The 18,271-nt window shown below is 52.6% G+C and overlaps 3 protein-coding genes across 8 annotated transcripts; 1 reads left to right on the top strand and 2 right to left on the bottom strand.

The window, feature by feature from the left end:
* Positions 1 to 6,412: 6,412 nt before the first annotated feature.
* On the top strand, positions 6,413 to 7,008 carry DPM3 (dolichyl-phosphate mannosyltransferase subunit 3, regulatory). Of its 2 annotated transcripts, none has more exons than XM_060088164.1 (2): positions 6,413 to 6,466; positions 6,649 to 7,008. In XM_060088164.1, the coding sequence occupies exon 2, from the start codon at positions 6,654 to 6,656 to the stop codon at positions 6,930 to 6,932; it is 279 nt and encodes a 92-aa protein (XP_059944147.1). In that variant the 5' UTR covers positions 6,413 to 6,466; positions 6,649 to 6,653; the 3' UTR covers positions 6,933 to 7,008. The 2 variants fall into 2 exon arrangements, with proteins under 2 accessions (XP_059944147.1, XP_059944149.1); XM_060088166.1 differs by lacking the exon at positions 6,413 to 6,466 and adding an exon at positions 6,479 to 6,539.
* Positions 7,009 to 7,447: 439 nt separating this feature from the next.
* SLC50A1 (solute carrier family 50 member 1) lies at positions 7,448 to 10,546 on the bottom strand. 4 transcript variants are annotated; one of them, XM_060088161.1, is made up of 6 exons: positions 10,350 to 10,546; positions 9,516 to 9,593; positions 9,252 to 9,375; positions 8,293 to 8,454; positions 7,915 to 8,034; positions 7,448 to 7,833 (listed from the first exon to the last, which is right to left on the bottom strand). In XM_060088161.1, the coding sequence occupies exons 1-6, from the start codon at positions 10,355 to 10,357 to the stop codon at positions 7,732 to 7,734; spliced, it is 594 nt and encodes a 197-aa protein (XP_059944144.1). In that variant the 5' UTR covers positions 10,358 to 10,546; the 3' UTR covers positions 7,448 to 7,731. The 4 variants fall into 4 exon arrangements, with proteins under 4 accessions (XP_059944144.1, XP_059944143.1, XP_059944146.1 ...); XM_060088160.1 differs by lacking the exon at positions 10,350 to 10,546 and adding an exon at positions 9,903 to 10,035; XM_060088162.1 differs by lacking the exon at positions 10,350 to 10,546 and adding an exon at positions 9,903 to 10,035 and having other exon boundaries at positions 7,770 to 7,848.
* A 517-nt stretch (positions 10,547 to 11,063) lies between these two features.
* EFNA1 (ephrin A1) lies at positions 11,064 to 17,701 on the bottom strand. 2 transcript variants are annotated; one of them, XM_060088159.1, is made up of 5 exons: positions 17,508 to 17,701; positions 13,664 to 13,959; positions 12,350 to 12,415; positions 12,133 to 12,183; positions 11,064 to 11,958 (listed from the first exon to the last, which is right to left on the bottom strand). In XM_060088159.1, exons 1-5 carry the CDS (start codon positions 17,597 to 17,599, stop codon positions 11,846 to 11,848), a joined length of 618 nt encoding a protein of 205 aa, XP_059944142.1. In that variant the 5' UTR covers positions 17,600 to 17,701; the 3' UTR covers positions 11,064 to 11,845. The 2 variants fall into 2 exon arrangements, with proteins under 2 accessions (XP_059944142.1, XP_059944141.1); XM_060088158.1 differs by having other exon boundaries at positions 11,846 to 11,958; positions 12,133 to 12,415.
* Between the last annotated feature and the right edge of the window lie 570 nt (positions 17,702 to 18,271).

Raw genomic sequence — 18,271 nt, 5'->3', positions numbered from 1 at the left:
TTGAAATCAGACAGACTTGAGTTCTAGTTTTGGCTCTGACACTTACCAGGTGAGGGTCCTTGGGCAAGCTGAGTGATCTCTTTGCACCTTAAATTCATCACCTGTAAAATGAGGATAATAATACTTGCCTCAAATTGTGGCAAAGAGGATTGGAATTAAATAACAACATGGAAGAGCCTAGCATAGAGCTTAACCTACTAGGCATTTGACAAATGTCATCTTCTTCTCCCACGTGATAACAACCATGACCTAGCCAGCCAACTTAGTGCTTTACAGATATTCTCAGTTTCAACACTTACATCAACATTATGAGATTGATATTCTTACTCTGTGTGGTTAATTTTATGTGTCATCTTGGCTGGGCCACATTGCCCGGATATTGGGTCAAACATTACTCTGGATGTTTCTTTTTTTAAATTTTTTGGCAGCACCATGTGGCGTGCAAGATCTTAGTTCCCCGACCAGGGATCGAACCCATGCTCTCTCCAGTGGAAGTGTGGAGTCCTAACAACTGGACCACCAAGGAATTCCCACTCTGGATGTTTCTGTGAGAGGGTTTTCGAATGAGATTTGCATTTAAAGTAGGAGTAAAGCAGATTGCCCTCCATAATGTGGGTGGGCCTCATCCAATCCACTGAAGGACTACATAGAACAAAAGACTGACCTCCCCAGAGAAAGAGGGAATTCAGTGGCAGATAGCCTGTGGACTTGAACAGCAACGTCGGGTCTGGCCTGCTGGATTCTCTCACTGGTCTATACTCATGTGGGCTAGGACCTGGCCCTCTGCCCACTGTTCCCAGCCCCAGTCAGGAGGAAGTCAAGACAGAGACCCTGCAGATATTGGGTTTGCCAGCCTCTACAACTTCATGAGACAAGACCTTAAATTTCACGGATATATCTCCTATTGGTTCTGGTTCTCTGGAGAACCCCGACCAATACATCTGTTTTAGTGAAATGAAATGGGGTAAAATGAAAAAGAGGTTAAAACAACCTGCTCAAGATTATAAGGGAGGACTGCCCTGGTAGCACAGTGGTTAAGAATCTGCCTGCCAATGCAGGGGACACGGGTTGGATCCCTGGTCTGGGAAGATCCCACATGCCGCGGAGCAGCTAAGTCCGTGTGCTACAACTACTGAGCCTGCACTCTAGAGCCCGTGAGCCAAAACTACTGAGCCTGCGTGACACAACTACCGAAGCCCGCACGCCTGGAGCCTGTGCTCTGCAACGAGAAGCCTCCACAATGAGAAACCCGCGCACCACAACAAAGAGTAGCCCCTGCTCGCCGCAACTAGAGAAAGCCCACGTGTAGCAACGAAGACCCAACACAGCCAAAAAGAAATAAAGCAAGAAAGAAAAAAAGAAAGAGAAAGAAAAAGATTATAAGGGAAGGCAAGGCTGGAATTGAAATCCAGATCCATTGGTATTTGCCTTGATGCTTAACCAACACGGTTACAACACAGCATCTGATTCCTGCCACGCCTGACCTCATCTCCTCACACTCTTCCCCATGCTCCTCCATCCCACTCCTGGCTTCCATGTGTCCTCTGTGCCACCTCCTGGCCTTTGCACAAGCTGTTCCCACTGCCTGGAACAGCCATCCAGCAGTTATCTACACTTCTGTGTCCTTCACCTCATTCAAGTTTCCATGCAAATGTCTCCCTCTCAGAGACGCCCTTCTGACCATGCTATATCACATGGTACACTGTCACCCTTTAGCCCCTCACCTAGCTATATTTTTCTTCACAGTATTTCTCACTACTTGATATATTAAATATTTGTTTGTTTCCTGTCTGTCTCCTACCATTTCATTGAAGTAGTTTGTTTTCATTGCAAGCTTCATTGAAAGCAGAGATTTTGTCTCTTTTGATCATTAGAATACTGCTTGACGTATAGTATAGTAGTTGCTAAATACATGTTTGTTAAGAGAACCAAGACCCACTAGCCACACACCATTGTCACACTTTGAGCTCTTTGCTAAAACTCAACTTCCAGCCTGCATCAGCTCCAAACTGCTGAATCCTCAGAATCAGCCAAATGTTTCTGTCAGCCACCAGCCCTGTTCCTGGATCCCTCCTGCCTCAGGCTATCATCTTTTCCCATCTTGGTCTCTTCTAGTTCACCTGATTCACCCAGACCCTTCTCCAGTCAGCAGCACAATCTCTGATGCACTATTTCCCCTGAAAGCCCGGCTGTGATTTTGTCTGTATGTGTTTTTGTGGATTACATGTCTGTCTGTCCTGTCACCCCAATGAAGCTGTGGGTGCCCTGAGGATGCTGATAGAATCAACACAATCTAATCACCTGGAACCTTCCTCAAGGACCCAATAATCACCATGGCACCTGCTGCCTGACAGGACACACACAGGCACACATGGGGACCTCCCACTTCTCTAAGGGGGGAAGATGCTGACCTGAGGGACCAAACCCAACATAAATACTTTTTTTTTTAACATCTTTACTGGAGCATAATTGCTTTACAATGGTGTGTTAGTTTCTGCCGTATAACAAAGTGAGTCACCTATACGTATACATATATCCCCATATCCCCTCCCTCTTGAGCCTCCCTCCCACCCTCCCTATCCCACCCCTCTAGGTGGCCACAAAGCATGGAGCTGATCTCCTTGTGCTATGTGGCTGCTTCCCACTAGCTAGCTATTTTACATTTGGTAGTGTATATATGTCCATGCCACTCTCTCACTTCGTCCCAGCTTACCCTTCCCCCTCCCCGTGTCCTCAAGTCCATTCTCTACGTCTGCATCTTTATGCCTGTCTTGCCCCTAGGTTCTTTAGAACCATTTTTTTTTTGTAGATTCCATATATATGTGTTAGCATACAGTATTTTTTTTATTGTTGCAAATTTATTTTCCCAAATTTCTTACCATTTATTTTATAATTTTGTCCTTTATTTTATTAGGTAATATTTTTTTGAATTTTATTTTATTTATTTTTTATACAGCAGGTTCTTATTAGTTATCTATTTTATACATATTAGTTTTTATATGTCAATCCCAATCTCCCAGTTCATCCCACCACCACCACTTTCCCCTCTTGATGTCCATACGTTTGTTCTTTACATCTGTGTCTCTATTTATGCCCTGCAAACTGGCTCATTTGTACCATTTTTCTAGGTTCCACATATATTGATGGCATACAGTATTAACACAAATACTTTTAAGGGGTCTTTCTTAGGTAGCCTGACCCTGGCTGGCCTTTCCAGCCTCACCTCCTGCCACTCCACCATGAAGCAGTCTTTGTGCCAGAGACAGACACAGTGGGTTACTCACAATGAACTCTCAAGCCTCCCTGCCTTTGTTCAGGCTTTCCCTTGGCTTTGCAAGTGCTGCCCTCAACCACTACCTGAATTCTCTTACTCATCTTTCCAGTATTACCTTGGGCTTTAGGGCCTATTTGATAGAGGCTCATGCCTTCCCTGAAACAGTCAATCCCTTCCTCTGTGTTGTATGTAATTTTGCATATTCTCCCATCTTTAGTGCACTTTAGAATAAGGGCTCCACGGGAATTTCCTGGTTGTCTAGTGGTTAGGACTCTGTGCTCTCACTGTCGAGGGCCTGGGCTCAACCCCTGGTCGGGGAACTAAGATCCTGCAAGCTGCGAGGTGCGGCCAATAAATAAATAAAATAAATAAATAAATAGAGGGCTCCAGATTTGGAATTTGTCTCTCACTGAAACCAAAGCTTGCCAAAGATGGGACTTCCCTGGTGGCACACAGTGGTTAAGAATCCGCCTGCCAATGCAGGGGACACAGGTTCAAGCCCTGGTCCAGGAATATCCCACATGCCGCAGAGCAACTAGCCCATGAGCCACTGCGCGCCTAGAGCCGGTGCTCCACAAGAGGAGGCACCGCAATGAGAAGCCCATGCACTGCAGCGAAGAGTAGCCCCCACTCGATGCAACTAGAAAAAGCCTGCGCACAGCAACAAAGACCCAACACAGCCAAAAAATAAATAAAAGCTTGCCAAAGGAGAAAACTCCAACAAACGTGAGAAAACTGAAGCTCAGAGAGGTTAAGTTACTTGCCCAAGGTCACATAGGTAAGTAAAGGAAAGAGGCAGGACCCAACCTCAGGACATCTGGGGCTCTAAAAGCCCAAACTTTTAACCCCCAAGCTGTACTGCCTTTCATACCTTGCTATAATCATGTCTACTTGTGGCCTGCTGTAGCTGCAGAAGGGTAAAGGTCTGTAAAAAGATTGAAGAGAAAGGAGTTGGACCATAAGAATCTGCTGGCTTTCGTCCAATGCTATCCAAAGCCAAAGACCCTGTGTCCAGTAGATGGGAGTCTCTGGAGTAGTTATATTTCCTGGGACCAGGACAGCTGGGTCAGTTTCCCTGGAGACCATCAAATGCTAACCTGTCCTTCCTTCTGCCCCTCATCTTACATTTATAGAAGCCCTCTGGGTTTCCCACGCTATGCTTGGTCCTGGAGTTACAATGGTCCTGGGTGGCCCAAGTGGGGAAACAAAACACCTACAGCTCAACATGGTAAGTGCCATCTATAAAAGAGAGCCTGTGGGAGCTCAGAGGAGGAAGATGGTATCCAACCCTGCAAGACAGGGTCAAGGCCCAGGAAGGCTGCTTGGAGGACGTGATGCTTGAGCTGAACATTAGAGAAATATGTACCCACATTTTCTTGTGGCATATTTAGGGTTTCACTTTTCACATGAAGTTTTGTTTAATGCACTGGGAATTTATTTTAGTATAAGACGTGAGGTTGAAATATAACTTAATTTACTTTTTCAAATGGTAAGCTTGTTGCAAATGTTTTTCAAATAATCTATCTTTCCTCACTGGAGATGCCATTTCTATCATATGCTGAAATGGTGTATGTTTGATCTATTTCTTCACTTTTTATTCTGTTCCATTGATCTAGGTAGGGAGATGCTATACCTTAGTGGCAAAGTTTGCAGGCTCTGCAGTCTAGTCTGACTATCTGGGGCATACCTGTTTCTTCATTTGTGAAATGGAGATAATAATAGTACCTACTTCATATGGTGGCTGTAAAGATTGAATGAGATTATGCACATAAAGTACTCATTACAGTGCCTGGCACAGAGTAATCAATCAATGAATGTCAGCGGCTATGACGATCCTTATCTGCCCATTCCTATACCAGTAACCCAGAAAGGTGAAATTACTAAGCATATAGCTTTGAGTCAGATGGGACAGTCTGCTACTTACTACCCTGCATGACCTCGGGCAAGTTACTTACCTTTTACCTTCTCTCCGCTTTGGTTTCCTCATTCATACATGGGGATATAAAAGTACCTACTGCAGCCTGTTGTGAAAATCAAACATGCAGTGTCACAAAAGGCATGACACAAAATAGCCCCTCAATGACTGTTTAATCTGCTGATTATTATGACACTATAATTTGTTTTCTGTCTGCCCATCCTTCCTTTCTTTTATAACTCTTTGTTTTCCCTGAAGTTGATAATTGCCTGACCTTTTCTTTCACTTGGTTTTCTACATACCTATCATGAATTCATCCCCCAAATTCTGAAAAGCATATACACCTTCTCTTAATACCTTAAACACATCAGGTGATTCCTCTGTCCCCACAGTTTTTTTTCCCTTAAAGACACCCTCCTGAAGCACTTCTTCTTCTGGCTCCAAGTCTTACTGGTTGCTCCTCTGAGTTTCTCTTTTAAAATATGACAACCGGGCTTCCCTGGTGGCGCAGTGGTTGAGAGTCCGCCTGCTGATGCAGGGGACACGGGTTCGTGCCCCGGTCCGGGAGGATCCCACATGACACAGAGCGGCTGGGCCCGTGGGCCATGGCCACTGAGCCTGCACGTCTGGAGCCTGTGCTCCACAACGGGAGAGGCCACAACAGTGAGAGGCCCGTGTACCGCAAAAAAAAAAAAAAAAAAAGACAACCTCTGTTCTAACACCTATCTCAGGGCACCTATCTCAGGGCACCTGTTAGTTGTCAATGCATCTGCTTTCCTGACTCCTGCTTTCCTCCTTCCACCCCAGAAGGGTCCGTGTCTTGACATCTCTATTTCTCCAAAGTCTGTCGTGACGCTCAAGAAACGTTCCACTGAATGAATGAATAAAAGAATAAATAAGTGAATGAATGAATGAATGAATGAATGAATGAGTGGAATTTTTGTGCAGGAGAAGTGAATTTAAGAGGAACGATATTACATTCCCATCTTGTTGCAAGGCTTAAGGGTGTCCTCAGGCTGTCTACAAGCCCCACGCCAGCTTGGAGCGGGGTCTCGAGGTAGGGAAGCAGCACCGAAAGCCCTCTGGGCCCAGGTCGCGGCTGCAGGAGCGGAGCCGGCTGAGCACAGCCTAGGTCAAGACCGCGGTCACGAGCCTGCCAGGCGCCGCTCGAGGACTACAACTCCCAGAAGGCCGCGCGGCGGCGGAGCACGAGCCGTGGAGGATTCCGGGCGCTGACGTCGGAGCCGTGCGGCGCAGGGAAGACGCTAGGCTGGGAGGTAAGTGTAGGAGGAGGGCTGAGGGCTGAGAGTGGAGGGTGGAGGTCGGGAGCGACGGAGGAGCGGCCCTGAGGTTAGGTGGAACGGAGAGGGGGTGAGGTAGAAGGACAGGGAATGGGTCTCAAATGAAGAGCGGGTAGCGGGGTGTCAGGGACCTCAAGCTCTGCTTCCTCTTCCCGCAGTGACCATGACGAAATTAGCGCAGTGGCTGTGGGGACTGGCGCTCCTGGGCTCCACCTGGGCTGCTTTGACCATGGGAGCCCTGGGCCTGGAGCTGCCCTCGTCATGCCGGGAGGTCCTGTGGTCACTGCCCGCCTACTTGCTGGTGTCCGCCGGCTGCTATGCACTGGGTACTGTGGGCTATCGCGTGGCCACTTTTCACGACTGCGAGGACGCCGCCCGCGAGCTGCAGAGCCAGATCCAGGAGGCCCGAGCCGACTTGGCCCGCAGGGGGTTGCGCTTCTGACACCCTAACCTCATTCCCGAACGGACAGCCTGCCTTCCCCTCCCCTCCCCCATTAAAGCGCCAGTTTATTTTCTAACTTTGTTTTGAGTATGGAGTATGGATGATGGGAATTGGGGATTCTGTGTACCAGCTGTTGAGAAGTGAGAGGTAGAAGAGCCACCTTCCTGAAGCTCTCTCAGCCTTTATCTTTGCATTCTGCTGGTACTTCCTCCTATCTGCTCCGAAGGAGGCAAAGACGCCCTTCTCAAGATCTCTCAGAATGGAAAAGTCATTTCACTTTCCTGGTCTTTTTAGCCCTGTTAGGAAGGACTTCTTGAAGCCTATTCTTCTTCATAACATCCAAGCTCTGTTCTTTTTAAGGCCTTCCTACGTCTTTACAACTTCTTGGTTCTTTCAGATACCTTTTCTGAGCCAACCCTACCAGCCCAAGAGTAACTGTGGATCAGACAGTTCCCGTCTACCCTTCACCAAACCAGGCAGGTTGACTATCCCTGAAGAGAGAACGAGCCTTGATGGGCAAGGGGTAGGGAACAGTTTATTTTAAGGCACATTCTAAAGATTTCACCCCGACCTCCAAAATTAAAAATTAAATCTTGAAAAAAAAAAAAAGTGATTCATCTCCCAGGTTCCATCCAGTCTTCTAAGTAAAGCCCTTTCTTTAGTCCCTGGATTCTCAAAGCAGTTCTTTTCCTTTACCACAACACACTTCACCAGTGGAGGTGACCAGCAGGAAGAGCTGAAACAAGGTTTCTTTGGTAGTAGGTTGGCATTAAGGTGCCCAGTGGTCAGGTGAACTCCCTCAGGTTTGTAGAAATTGATAGTTCCTGTCTTGCTCCTGGGGGTACTTCCAGAAAAGGCAGAAGCGAATGAAGCTGGTGAGTATTCCTGGAAGGTTGGGCACCTGAAATCACAAGGGCTGCTATGAGGAGAGGAGCTGATTTTCCACCTCGTACACCTGTCACCCCGCCCCTGTTCTGCTTACCACAATGTACAGATCTTTTAGTCGAAACCCATAGAACGTCCAGGAGGCAGAGGTGAGGAGGGTGGCAATGGTGAGTGAAAAGGAGAGACGTTGGGTCGATTTAGTACGAATGACCTTGGCCTGTGGGAAAGGATGAAAGACACTTCTAGCAAGGCACATAGTAAATCTCCCACCTTGCCTAAGAATTTCCTCAGAAAAAAAGTCCAACGTCCTCCCTGATCTTCTGTTACCCAACCTTTCCCTCCTGCCCCCCACTCACCCAATTCTACTGCCCCGTCCCCTTCCAGGATTTGGGTCTTTCCTTCCTCTGGAGTATAAGCTACAGTCTCTGGCTATGGGAGACTTATCTTCCTTTCCTCCCTGGACACCCCCACTCACCAAGTCAGCTAGTGGTGAGAGGTACATACTGATGGTGAAGACACTGCAGAAGAGGCCCAGCTGCTGAAGCCGGGTCTCAGTGTCGGGCACCAGGAGCCAAAAGTAGCCAAAACCCAGGACAAGGACCCCCAGCAGGGTTGCAGTCTGAAGGAGCACAGCATGCTGCAGAGGAGAGAGTAGCCTTACTTCTGGATGTACCAGGAGCCCTCTCTGACTCTGCTGCTGGAATTAATTCATCCTGCCCTCTCCCATGCTCCAGCTGGGGAGCCAACCTTTGCCCAAGCCTCCAGTATTGCACTTGTCACATCCTCTTTCCCACCAGTGACTTGAGCACATGTCTGATCCACGCACAACCCTGTAGGTTTCTAGGAGCGGGAAAGGTATCTCTTTTTTTGCAGTATGCGGGCCTCTCACTGCTGTGGCCTCTCCCGTTGCGGAGAACAGGCTCCGGACGCGCAGGCTCAGCGGCCATGGCTCACGGGCCCAGCCGCTCCGCGGCACGTGGGATCTTCCCGGACCGGGGCACGAACCCGTGTCCCCTGCATCGGCAGGCGGACTCTCAACCACTGCGCCACCACGGAAGCCCGGGAAAGGTATCTTTTTTTGGTGAGCTTGCTACACAGAGTAGGAGCTTAATGCTTGTGTGAATGGGGAAGCAGAGCGGATCATCTCACTCTCAGCCACTGGCACTGACTTTGAAGGAACTATGGAGACAAAATACCTTTCCACTCAGTTTGTTGGGCAGCAAGGCACCATCAGGCTAGGCAGAGCTACCAGCTTTGCCAGAATGGGGGACAATATGTGAGTCTCAGAAGGCTGGCTTCATGTCGGAAGGAGGACTGCAAGGCTGGAGGGGTCTTCCAGGAAAAGTTGGCAGTGCCAGCCTGTTATAGTCTTCTAGGAAACAGTGCCCTGCCAGCAAGGCAGGGCAGGGCATGCAGCAGAGGAAGGGGCTCTACCTTCCGATGGCAATAGTGCAGATACACCAAGATATACAGGGTCTGAAGCACAGCACCCACGGCGTTGACGACGATTAGCGTCCAGTTTCCCTTCAGGGCCCCATAACTCAGCCAGCTCAGGTTGCTGCAGGGTGGAGGGGAGGGACATTCGCCCGCTGGGTTGAGTGTGAGCGGGGGACCCGAGGGGCCTCGTCCACATTCCTCCTCACCCCTCCCCAACCTCCCTCAGACAGCCTTTCCCGCCGCAGGCATCGCCCCTCTCACTTGACATCCGTGGTGAGAAAGGGCAGGAACTGGACACTATCCACACTCCGGGTCATCCGCATGTGCTTGAGGTCCGAGCTGTAACGGGGACCCGAAGGCAGGGGGGGAGAGGTGGAAAGGGAGAAACAGGCAGCTGGGGCGTCGAAATCCCCGATGCCTGTCATCCTTTCTGGACAACTGCAGACCCCCGGCCCTACCCTCAGCACCCTGGCCTTCTCCCTCAGGTAAAGTGACCAGCCTTGCCCTTGTACCCCGGCCCTCTCGACCCGATTCCACTTTGACCCTAGGTTCCAGATGCAGCCTGGGGCTGCGGCCACGTCTCTGTCCCCTCTCTCTCCTTTCCTGACTTCCTGGTCCTGCCCCAGCCCAGCCCGTCCGCGCTCTCACAGGCCGGTGGAGAACATGCCGAGGGTGAAGAGCACGCAAGCTCCGGAAAGAAGCGAGTCGGCCAATCCGCCCGCCTCCATCCCTCCCCGAGTCGGATCCCGAGCTCGGCGCCTGCGGCCAGCTAGCAGGAACCGAAGCCCGCGACGCCGGAGCCCCGCCCCTTTGCGCCCCCGGCCCCGCCCCTGCGCGTTCGGCCGTCCCCCCGGAAACTGAACCGGAACCCGGCCCACCCCTAGAGCTTCAAGCCGGAGCTCAGGCCCCGCCCCTGCGAGGGCCTGTGCCGACCCCGCCGGCCCGCTGTCGGCTTGCAGGGTTGCCCGTCTTCCCGTTGCTCTCGGTTTTCTGGCCGGTCTCCTTCCTAAGGCTCCGCGGATTTGTCCCCGGCATCAGCCGCTCCACACTCTATGCTTACTTCTTGGATCACCCAGACCCCCAGCCTCAACTCACTTTCCCATAGGCCGCAAGCCTACGTGGTAGAACTCAAAAGCTTGCTACGGGGAATTCAACACGCTTTCACGGAGGGCCGCAGCTCAGAACTTCAGTTGCCCAGGGATTAGGAGATTTTTTCGCTGTTTGCTGAAGCCTCTTTCCGGTCTCTTCCCTAAGTAACAGGGACTGCCAGGAATCACCAAGTCTTTGTGAGATGCCCTCCCCCTTCAGGCACACTGCCGGCTTTCCGTGACTTGGCCAATCCACTGGACAAACGTGTATCACCGACCCCCCCTAGTCCAACCAACTTGCTGCCGGGAACTTTCCCTCCCAGCCTCCCACACATCTCTGCTGGTGGGGCTGTGGGGCGAGCCGCATGCCTCAGCTGGCAGGCGTTCCGAGCGGCTGCCCTGACTCACCCAAGAGCCTGAGTACCTGAACAGTACGCCAAAGCCCAGCGCTGAGAGGATACGAGTGGGGCGGAGGTTGGACAGGAGGAACTTCCAGAGTGGGGTGCAGCCTAGAACCCGAGAGACTGCTGTGGGGAGCACTCCTGTCCTGGACAATCCTCAGAGGAGGAAACACCCCACCCTTGTGGGCTGGTGAGGGGCATGTATTCTTTTCAGAGAGAGGGGAAAAAACTCAAACCCAATTGCTACTGACATAGCACAGAGCCTAGCAGCAGCAGGGACTCAATGGTCATAAATTAGGATGGAAGGGCAGACAAGCATGTCCAAAAAAACAAACACATTGCTTTATTTTGAGACAAAGAACATTGTATAAAAAAACTCCAGTTGTAGAAATCAGCAGACACACATCTAGTTCATATACAGATTCTGTACTCGTGGGCCCTGCCCTTCAGGCTACAGTCAGTCTAGGCACAGACTCTGTGCACATGGGCACTGCCCTTACAGCTACACTCTAAGAACAGGTAGGCACAGCCCCCCTGCTGGCGCAGCTCTGTGGAGTGATGCCCCAGGGTGGGAGAGGATGTAGTGCCTGGCTACAGTCCTCTCCGTGGCACCTCCACAGAGGAAAGTCTTGGGGGAGATGCTGGGTCAGCCCAAGCATGCTGCCTCTCCTGTCCCTGGCTCCCAAGCAGGAAACTGTCTCTTGCTTTTCCTTCAGAGCCATCCTGGCTCTCTCTGGGAGGGACATCTTTGCCAAGCTCAGTGTCCATCCATGTAAGCCCAAGCCCCTTTCAGCTCGGCTCCCACAGTGCCCTTCTTAAGAGGCCATGTCCACACAGCTCGTTTCTTTGGCTTAAGGGCAGGAATGGAGGGGAAAGGACTGTCTCCACTTCTTTGTCCATCCCTCTGAGGTGGAGGCGAGGATGGCACTGTCAGGCTTGCTGACCTCCTTTGGGTTGAAAGCTTTAATACTGACCCGTTTTGAGGCTGCTGGGTGGCAGCTTGTGCACGTGGTAGGAGTGGTTCCCAGGACTAGGGCTTTGGGAGGCCCGCCCTGCCCCCTCAGCCCAGTTCCAGTTCTTACAGTGCATGCGGCATACACCTTCATGGGGTTTGCAGCAGCAGGAATGGCAGGAGCAGCACAGCCCAGGCGAGTGGGAAGAGGCGGGGGGCGGCACTGTGACCAATGCTATGTAGAACCTGCACCTCTGGGTCGTCTGCAAGGTGAGAGGACAGAGGCCCCCAAGGTGAGCAGCCCCCCTATTGGCACTGGCCCTCAGCCCAGCGAGGTTTCCCCTGCCCCTGCCTGGCAAAAGAGCCACCTCCTGTACCCACCCTCTTCAAGCAGACCCCCTTTTGTGCCCCAGGCCCAATTTGCTCCAGCCACCTACCTGCTGGAAGTCTCTTCTCCTGTGCATTGGCATGGGCCTGAGGACTGTGAGCTGAAAGATAAGGGTGGTCTTAGGTCAGGTACTTGGTACACCAAGGAGGCAGAGGGGTGGGAATGCTGGGTGGGCTGGGCAGTGGGACTTCCCAACCATCCCAGATCACTAGACCAGGCCCAGGATAGCGATGGAGCAAGGAGGCCCACAAGGCTGTGACACTCACTGATTTTGCCATTGACGTTCACCTTCAACCTCAAGCACTGGTCTTCCTGGTAGTGGATGGGTTTGGCTACAAAATAAATCCAGAGAGTGATAAGGAAGGAAACTTTTTTGGAAGAAAATATAAGCGTAAATAAATGCCTCTGACCCTGCTTTCTCAGTCCCTACTCATTTTAATCCCTCTCTTCCCTCTAATCTTTTTTTTTTTTTTTTTTTTTTTTTTTTTTGCGGTACACGGGCCTCTCACTGTTGTGGCCTCTCCCGTTGGACGCGCAGGCTCAGCGGCCATGGCTCACAGGCCCAGCTGCTCTGCGGCATGTGGGATCTTCCCAGACCGGGGCACGAACCTGCGTCCCCTGCATCGCCAGGCGGACTCAACCACTGTGCCACCAGGGAAGCCCCTCCCTCTAATCTTTGATTCTCACCTTCCTTAGTTTTTGCCCACTTTCTGCCCCAAGTTCAGTCCAAGCTCCCATTCTTGGGAATAACCCCTGACTTTGGAGGTGGTGGTAAAAAGAACATAGACACTGTCCCCTCCCTACAGCCCATCCTCCACTCCTCCCAGCCTGAAGTTGGGGGCAACCTGCACAATATGTTCCCCTTACCTGGCCACTTTGTCCTCACCCTGCCTAAGCCCCACTGACAGGGTGAGTCCTGGATTCATTCTATACAAAGCTGATCTCACAACTTGTAAAATCCACCAGTGGCTCTCCACTGCCCTCAGGATAAAGTCCAAACTCCTTAGCACTTCTTAGGCCCCCATGCTCTATCTACCCTGTCTATTTCTCCAAGCTCCTATCTCCCCACTTCCAGGCGTCCCTCCTGTTCCAGTCAGTCTGAACCATATGAAGTTCCCTGAAGATGTCATGCCTCTTTGCACATGTCCCCTTGTTTGGCCAGCTCCTCTGTCTGTCCTAAACTCTTGGGTCATCTTCCCCAGGAAGCCTTCTCTGAGGTGCGCCCCCCACCCCAGACTAGCAGGTACTCAAGTCATTTCCGCAGGGCCCCTGAGCTCATATCTACCATATCACCCTGTTCTAATGGTCTGTTAATCTATGTATGTCCCTTTCCAGGTTCCTGGAGGACAGGGACTCTGTAATGTTTTATTTATCTCTGCGCCTATAGTGCTAAGCAGAGTGCCCAGGACACAGTAGAAGCTCACTCCACATTTGTAATGGGAATGAACGAAAACAGACTTCAGGATTGGAAGGGGCCGTCTGCTGCTTGCCTTCCCACTAAGCATGTACCAAAGCATGTACATCATGCCAGGTGTGTCCCCCAGTGTGTGCACCTGTGTGCATGCCTCCCGGGCACTCACAGATGTAGTAGTAGCTGTGTCCCTCTTTGAACTCCTTGCCCAGGGTAAAGGGTGTGAAGCGCTGGAACTTCTCAGACAGCTTCTCTGGGCCATGCCTGGCACTGGGCTGGTTGCACTGCCAGCGGACCTGGTCCTTGGATTGGGGTTGGCACAGTTGGTACTGCTCACGCTCCACCAGGTACAGTGTGTACCGCTCCATGGCAGCGTCTGCCACAGAGTCATCCTCATAATGAGGACAGATGATGTCCAGGTAGTCATTTAACTGCACGTGTACTGTGTAGTCCTCATTCCGAAACCTGGGCATGCGCAGAGGTAGAGAAAGCTGGTGGTCACTCAGAAGCCAGGCCAGAGCCTTGAGCTTCCAAATGTTTACATGACCCCTCACGTTTCATACTGGACCACCGCCCCCACCAAAGATTTTTTAAACTCTCAACTTCCAGTATTTAATTTACTCATCTTGATCTCTGTTTTTTTTTGTTTTGTTTTGTTTTGTTTTGCGGTATGTGGGCCTCTCACTGTTGTGGCCTCTCCCGCTGCGGAGCACAGGCTCTGGACGCGCAGGCTCAGCGGCCATGGCTCACGGGCCCAGCCGCTCCGCGGCATGTGGGATCTTCCCGGACCGGGGCACGAACCCACGTCTCCTGCATCGGCAGGTGGACTCTCAACCACTGTGCCACCAGGGAAGCCCTGATCTTGATCTCTTAAATATATTTCCACCATCTCCAAACATTCCCGCCACCATCGTCTGCCACTAATCCTCTAAATAGCATCCACTTAGTATCTTTCAGGTACCAAGGCACTTCCCATAACCTCCCTGATATTTACCCAAGGATGGGCTTCTAAATATTTCCTCTGCTCACTCTTCTACCTATAAATATTTCCCCAACTCTATTCTACCACTTGCTCCTTTAACTGCTATTAGACCTCAATCTGAGACCCTACTGGCCCATTCTATAATCAAGATCCACATAACCCTTTCTCTTTCCCATGCTAGTACTCGGCGTCCAACAATCTGTCTTCACTTCTCTTACTCCTCTCATTTTTCCCCTTGACCCACTGAGTATATCTCACATTGTTCAACTTCACTTTTCCCCCAACACCCAGGACATCCATGCCCACAGATAATGTCCAGTCCTTTTGAGTTAAATTGCTTTAATCAATTCATCCAGTCCCCTCAAATCTCCCCTTCTAGCTACTCAAATCTATGCTCAGCTCTCCTTGTCCACTTCTCTCAAAGCACCCCAAAACCTCTCTGTCCCTTTATCTCCAAAAGCCATACTTTCACCTCTTGTGAAATGAGCTCCAGAAATGCTGGACTTCTCAGATCTGAGAAGGCCTCTCCCCTCCCTCTTCCCAAGATGGAGCCAGCTCCCCTCCCCCAGCCCATTCCCCCCAGGCTCCAAAGGCTCCAGCCGGACTGCCCACCGACCCCTCCCCCGCAGCTCTAGACACCTGGCTCCAGTCTAGGTGGGGTCCTAGTAGGGGAAAAAGTGCCTCCCCACCTCCCTCTCCAAGCCGGTCAGCTTCTCTGAATTCCACCAACCACGGCCAGCTAGAGACTCAGCAGAGTTGGCAGCCAACTTGCTTCAAACCAAAGCCAGGGGCATGGGTGGTGGGGAGAGGGGCAGGGGTTAGGCCAAGAGGCCTCTGAGGTGGGCACCCACTGCTCAGACCCTTAAGAGGCCTGGCTCTGCAGAAGCATGCTAGTGCTCCAGTTAGGCTTACCAAGGCCCCTCCCCCACCCTGGGGAAAAAGAGAGAGAGAGAGAGAGAGAGAGAGAGAGAGAGAGAGAGGGAGGGAGGGAGGAGGAGCAGAGAGAGGCTTTTAAAATTCCTCTCTGGAGAGATAAACATAGAAGCCATTTCAGAACAGGTATTTCAGCTCTGGGTCTGGCGTCTTTCCTCCATTCCCATGACGGGCACTGACTCATTCTTCATCTACCTCTGCCACCCACCCCAGCATTCATGAGAACCTGTGAAAATTTCCCTTGTCAAATGTGGACAGCCCCCAGGACCCCAGGATGGCCCAGTGCCCACTTGCTCTGGGCACTGTCCTCCAGGCAAAAGGAGCTGACAGGTCTGAATGGGTGGGGTACCTGCCCCTCTAGCACCGAGGAGGCCAGGGTGCAGCTCACAGTGGCACTGCCCTTCTTCCCATGCTGCTCCCTCCTGGGGCCTGGAGATCCCAGGGCTGATGCCCACTGCCCTGAGTCACCCATGCCAGCCTCATACCCACCCAGCTTATTACCACCTCGTCTTTGCCCTTAAGCTGGGCCTGGCTTGGCTGCTTGTGGTCTCCACTCTGGGCTGGCTTTCTCTTTAGTCCTGGGTATGGTAGTGTGTGTGTGTGTGTGTGTGTGTGTGTGTGTGTGTGTGTGTCCAGATGGACAGGGCAGAAGCTGTGCTTGGTGGGTGCGCCCATCACCCCCCTCCTGGGGGTACAGTCTGCTCCACTTAGCACTCCTTTGACTCTTGCTCTCCATCTGGGAAAGGGGGGCAGCGGCGTCAGGGAAGGCGGGGAGGGGGGGCAAGGAAGAGGCTCCTTCCTGAAAGAGAGGAAACCTGGGAGCTTGGGAACGGAAAAGGCCAGGGTCCCCCCCTCCCTACTCCTGGCTTCCTGTCCCCTCCTCCTCCTTCAGCCAACACCTGGCACGGGCATAAACAGGGACTTTGCTCTCTCCCTCTAGGACAAGATTGGGTCAAAGAAGCAAAGAACAGAGAGCAAGGAGTGAGGTGGGGGAGGGCTGACTGCACTGCCCCGTCAGGCGGCCAATGGGCAAGAGGGCATTGCCCTCTGGGGTTGGCAGCTGGCTGTTCCCTCCCTGCCCAGCTCGCCACAGACGACAGACCCCCTACCAGGCAATGCTGCCACAGGGTCAAGAGGAAACTGGCACAATCTATTTCTCAAGGGGAGTGGGGGGTAGGCCTGCTAGGGCTGCCGGTGGCTGGGCAGAGTGAAGTGTTTTTCCCCCCCGACCCCAAGGTGTCCAGCCCTCCTCTCCTTATTCCACCTTACCCCCCTCTCCCGTTTTCCTGCAAATATTGTTCCCATAACTTCAGAAAACTCAAGAACAAAGAACAAAGGGTCCGATGGAGCTTCTCCCTCCCCGTACCATTTGCCTCACAGCCCTAAACCTGCCCCGGAGAAATTAACTCCTTCCTGCCCAGAGCCCTTTGTAACCCTTTTAACCCTTTCCTGTCCTCTGAAACCTTTCCCACGACCTCCCTCTCCCTTTCTCTTCAGTTTTACTACCTGAACCTCAGATACCCTCAAGCCTACCCACACACAGCATGTGCCTCATTCATGCCACCTCAAAAGACTCTTGAGGGGGGAGGGCTTTCCAGGGTGACCTTAAATACAGAATGAATACTTAATGCTGGCAGCCCAGGTCCCTCCTGAAGGGTCCTTCCAGGATTACAATAAGCATTCTGCTTACTCCGGATGTCAAGACCTGTCAGTGTGGGCAGATGCCCAAGTAACACACAAGGAGAGGCACAGAGGCTTTCTCAGTGGAAGGGCCTAGAACAAGAGCCCTGGCGGCCAGAGAGAGTGGCCCCTGCTAAAGGCAGGGGGTTCAACGCGGGTCCCTCACTTCGGCGTAACAGGGGTGCCAGAGGGAAGGAAAAGAGGGGCAGAGACAGTGCCTGTGCAAGCAGATGCGGGCAGGGTCCTGCCCTGGGGTGGGGTATTCCCAGCTATGGGGGAGAAGAAAGTCTATGGGATCCCTCCCGCCTCCGGTCACCTCCCCGAGACTCAGGTTAGGGGCTAGCCGGGACAGTTAACCTGGAGGGGGGAGCAGTGCCAACCGGGCGCCCAGGCTGTCGGCCGGAGACTCGGGGCTTACTTGGGGTTTGAACTGTTCCAGAAGACGGTGTGGCGGTCAGCAGCGGCCAGACTGCAGCACAGACCCAAGAGAGGGGCCCAGAGGAACTCCATAGCGCGGGGCCGGGCCAGGCCGGGCGGGGACGAGGGTCTCCTCCGGGTCTGGGTTCCCGCAGGCTTTCTCCGCGGCGCACTCAGCACAGTGCTCACTGCTCTGGGCCCTCCGCCTCGCGACTCCGCCTTTTGGGCCGGCGCCGCCCGACACCCCGCCCCGCCCCCGCCCCGCCCGGCGCGCGGCTGCCCTGGGCCTGGGGGCTGGGGAGGTGGAGGAGGGGAGGGCAGGGGGGAGGGGAGGAGAGGGGAGCAAAGCGCGCACCTCCGCCCGACAAATCTGCTCAGCGCTGTGTGTTTGCTCACTCGTGGATCCGCGTGCAGCTTTGTGGGCCTGTGCGGGGTGGTGGGTCTGTGTCCCCCAAGCAGTCTCGTGCGGGAGAAGGGAACGAACTCCACGTGCGGGTCTGCTAACCAGCGGGTGCGGGACCCGGCTGGCGGGCGCCGTGCGCCGATCTTGAAGGGTGCGAGGTTGTTGATAGGTCCCGCACCTTTCCCGAGCCTTGCACACCCAGGCTCGGGCGCCCGCGTTTCCACACTCTCCTCCTACCCACCCCTTTCCTGGACTCTGCGCTCGGCTGCCCCTCCCCACACACGCTGCTGTTTGTTTTTGTTGGGTTTGTCAATGTTGTCTTTGTTCGGGAGATTGTGTCATTGCCTAGATGCCGGGAATAA

This window comes from Mesoplodon densirostris, chromosome 2 (assembly GCF_025265405.1).
Source record: "Mesoplodon densirostris isolate mMesDen1 chromosome 2, mMesDen1 primary haplotype, whole genome shotgun sequence".
Lineage (NCBI taxonomy): Eukaryota > Metazoa > Chordata > Mammalia > Artiodactyla > Ziphiidae > Mesoplodon > Mesoplodon densirostris.
The sequence above is the reverse complement of the archived record's forward strand: the minus strand, read 5'-3'. Positions and strand labels throughout refer to the sequence as shown.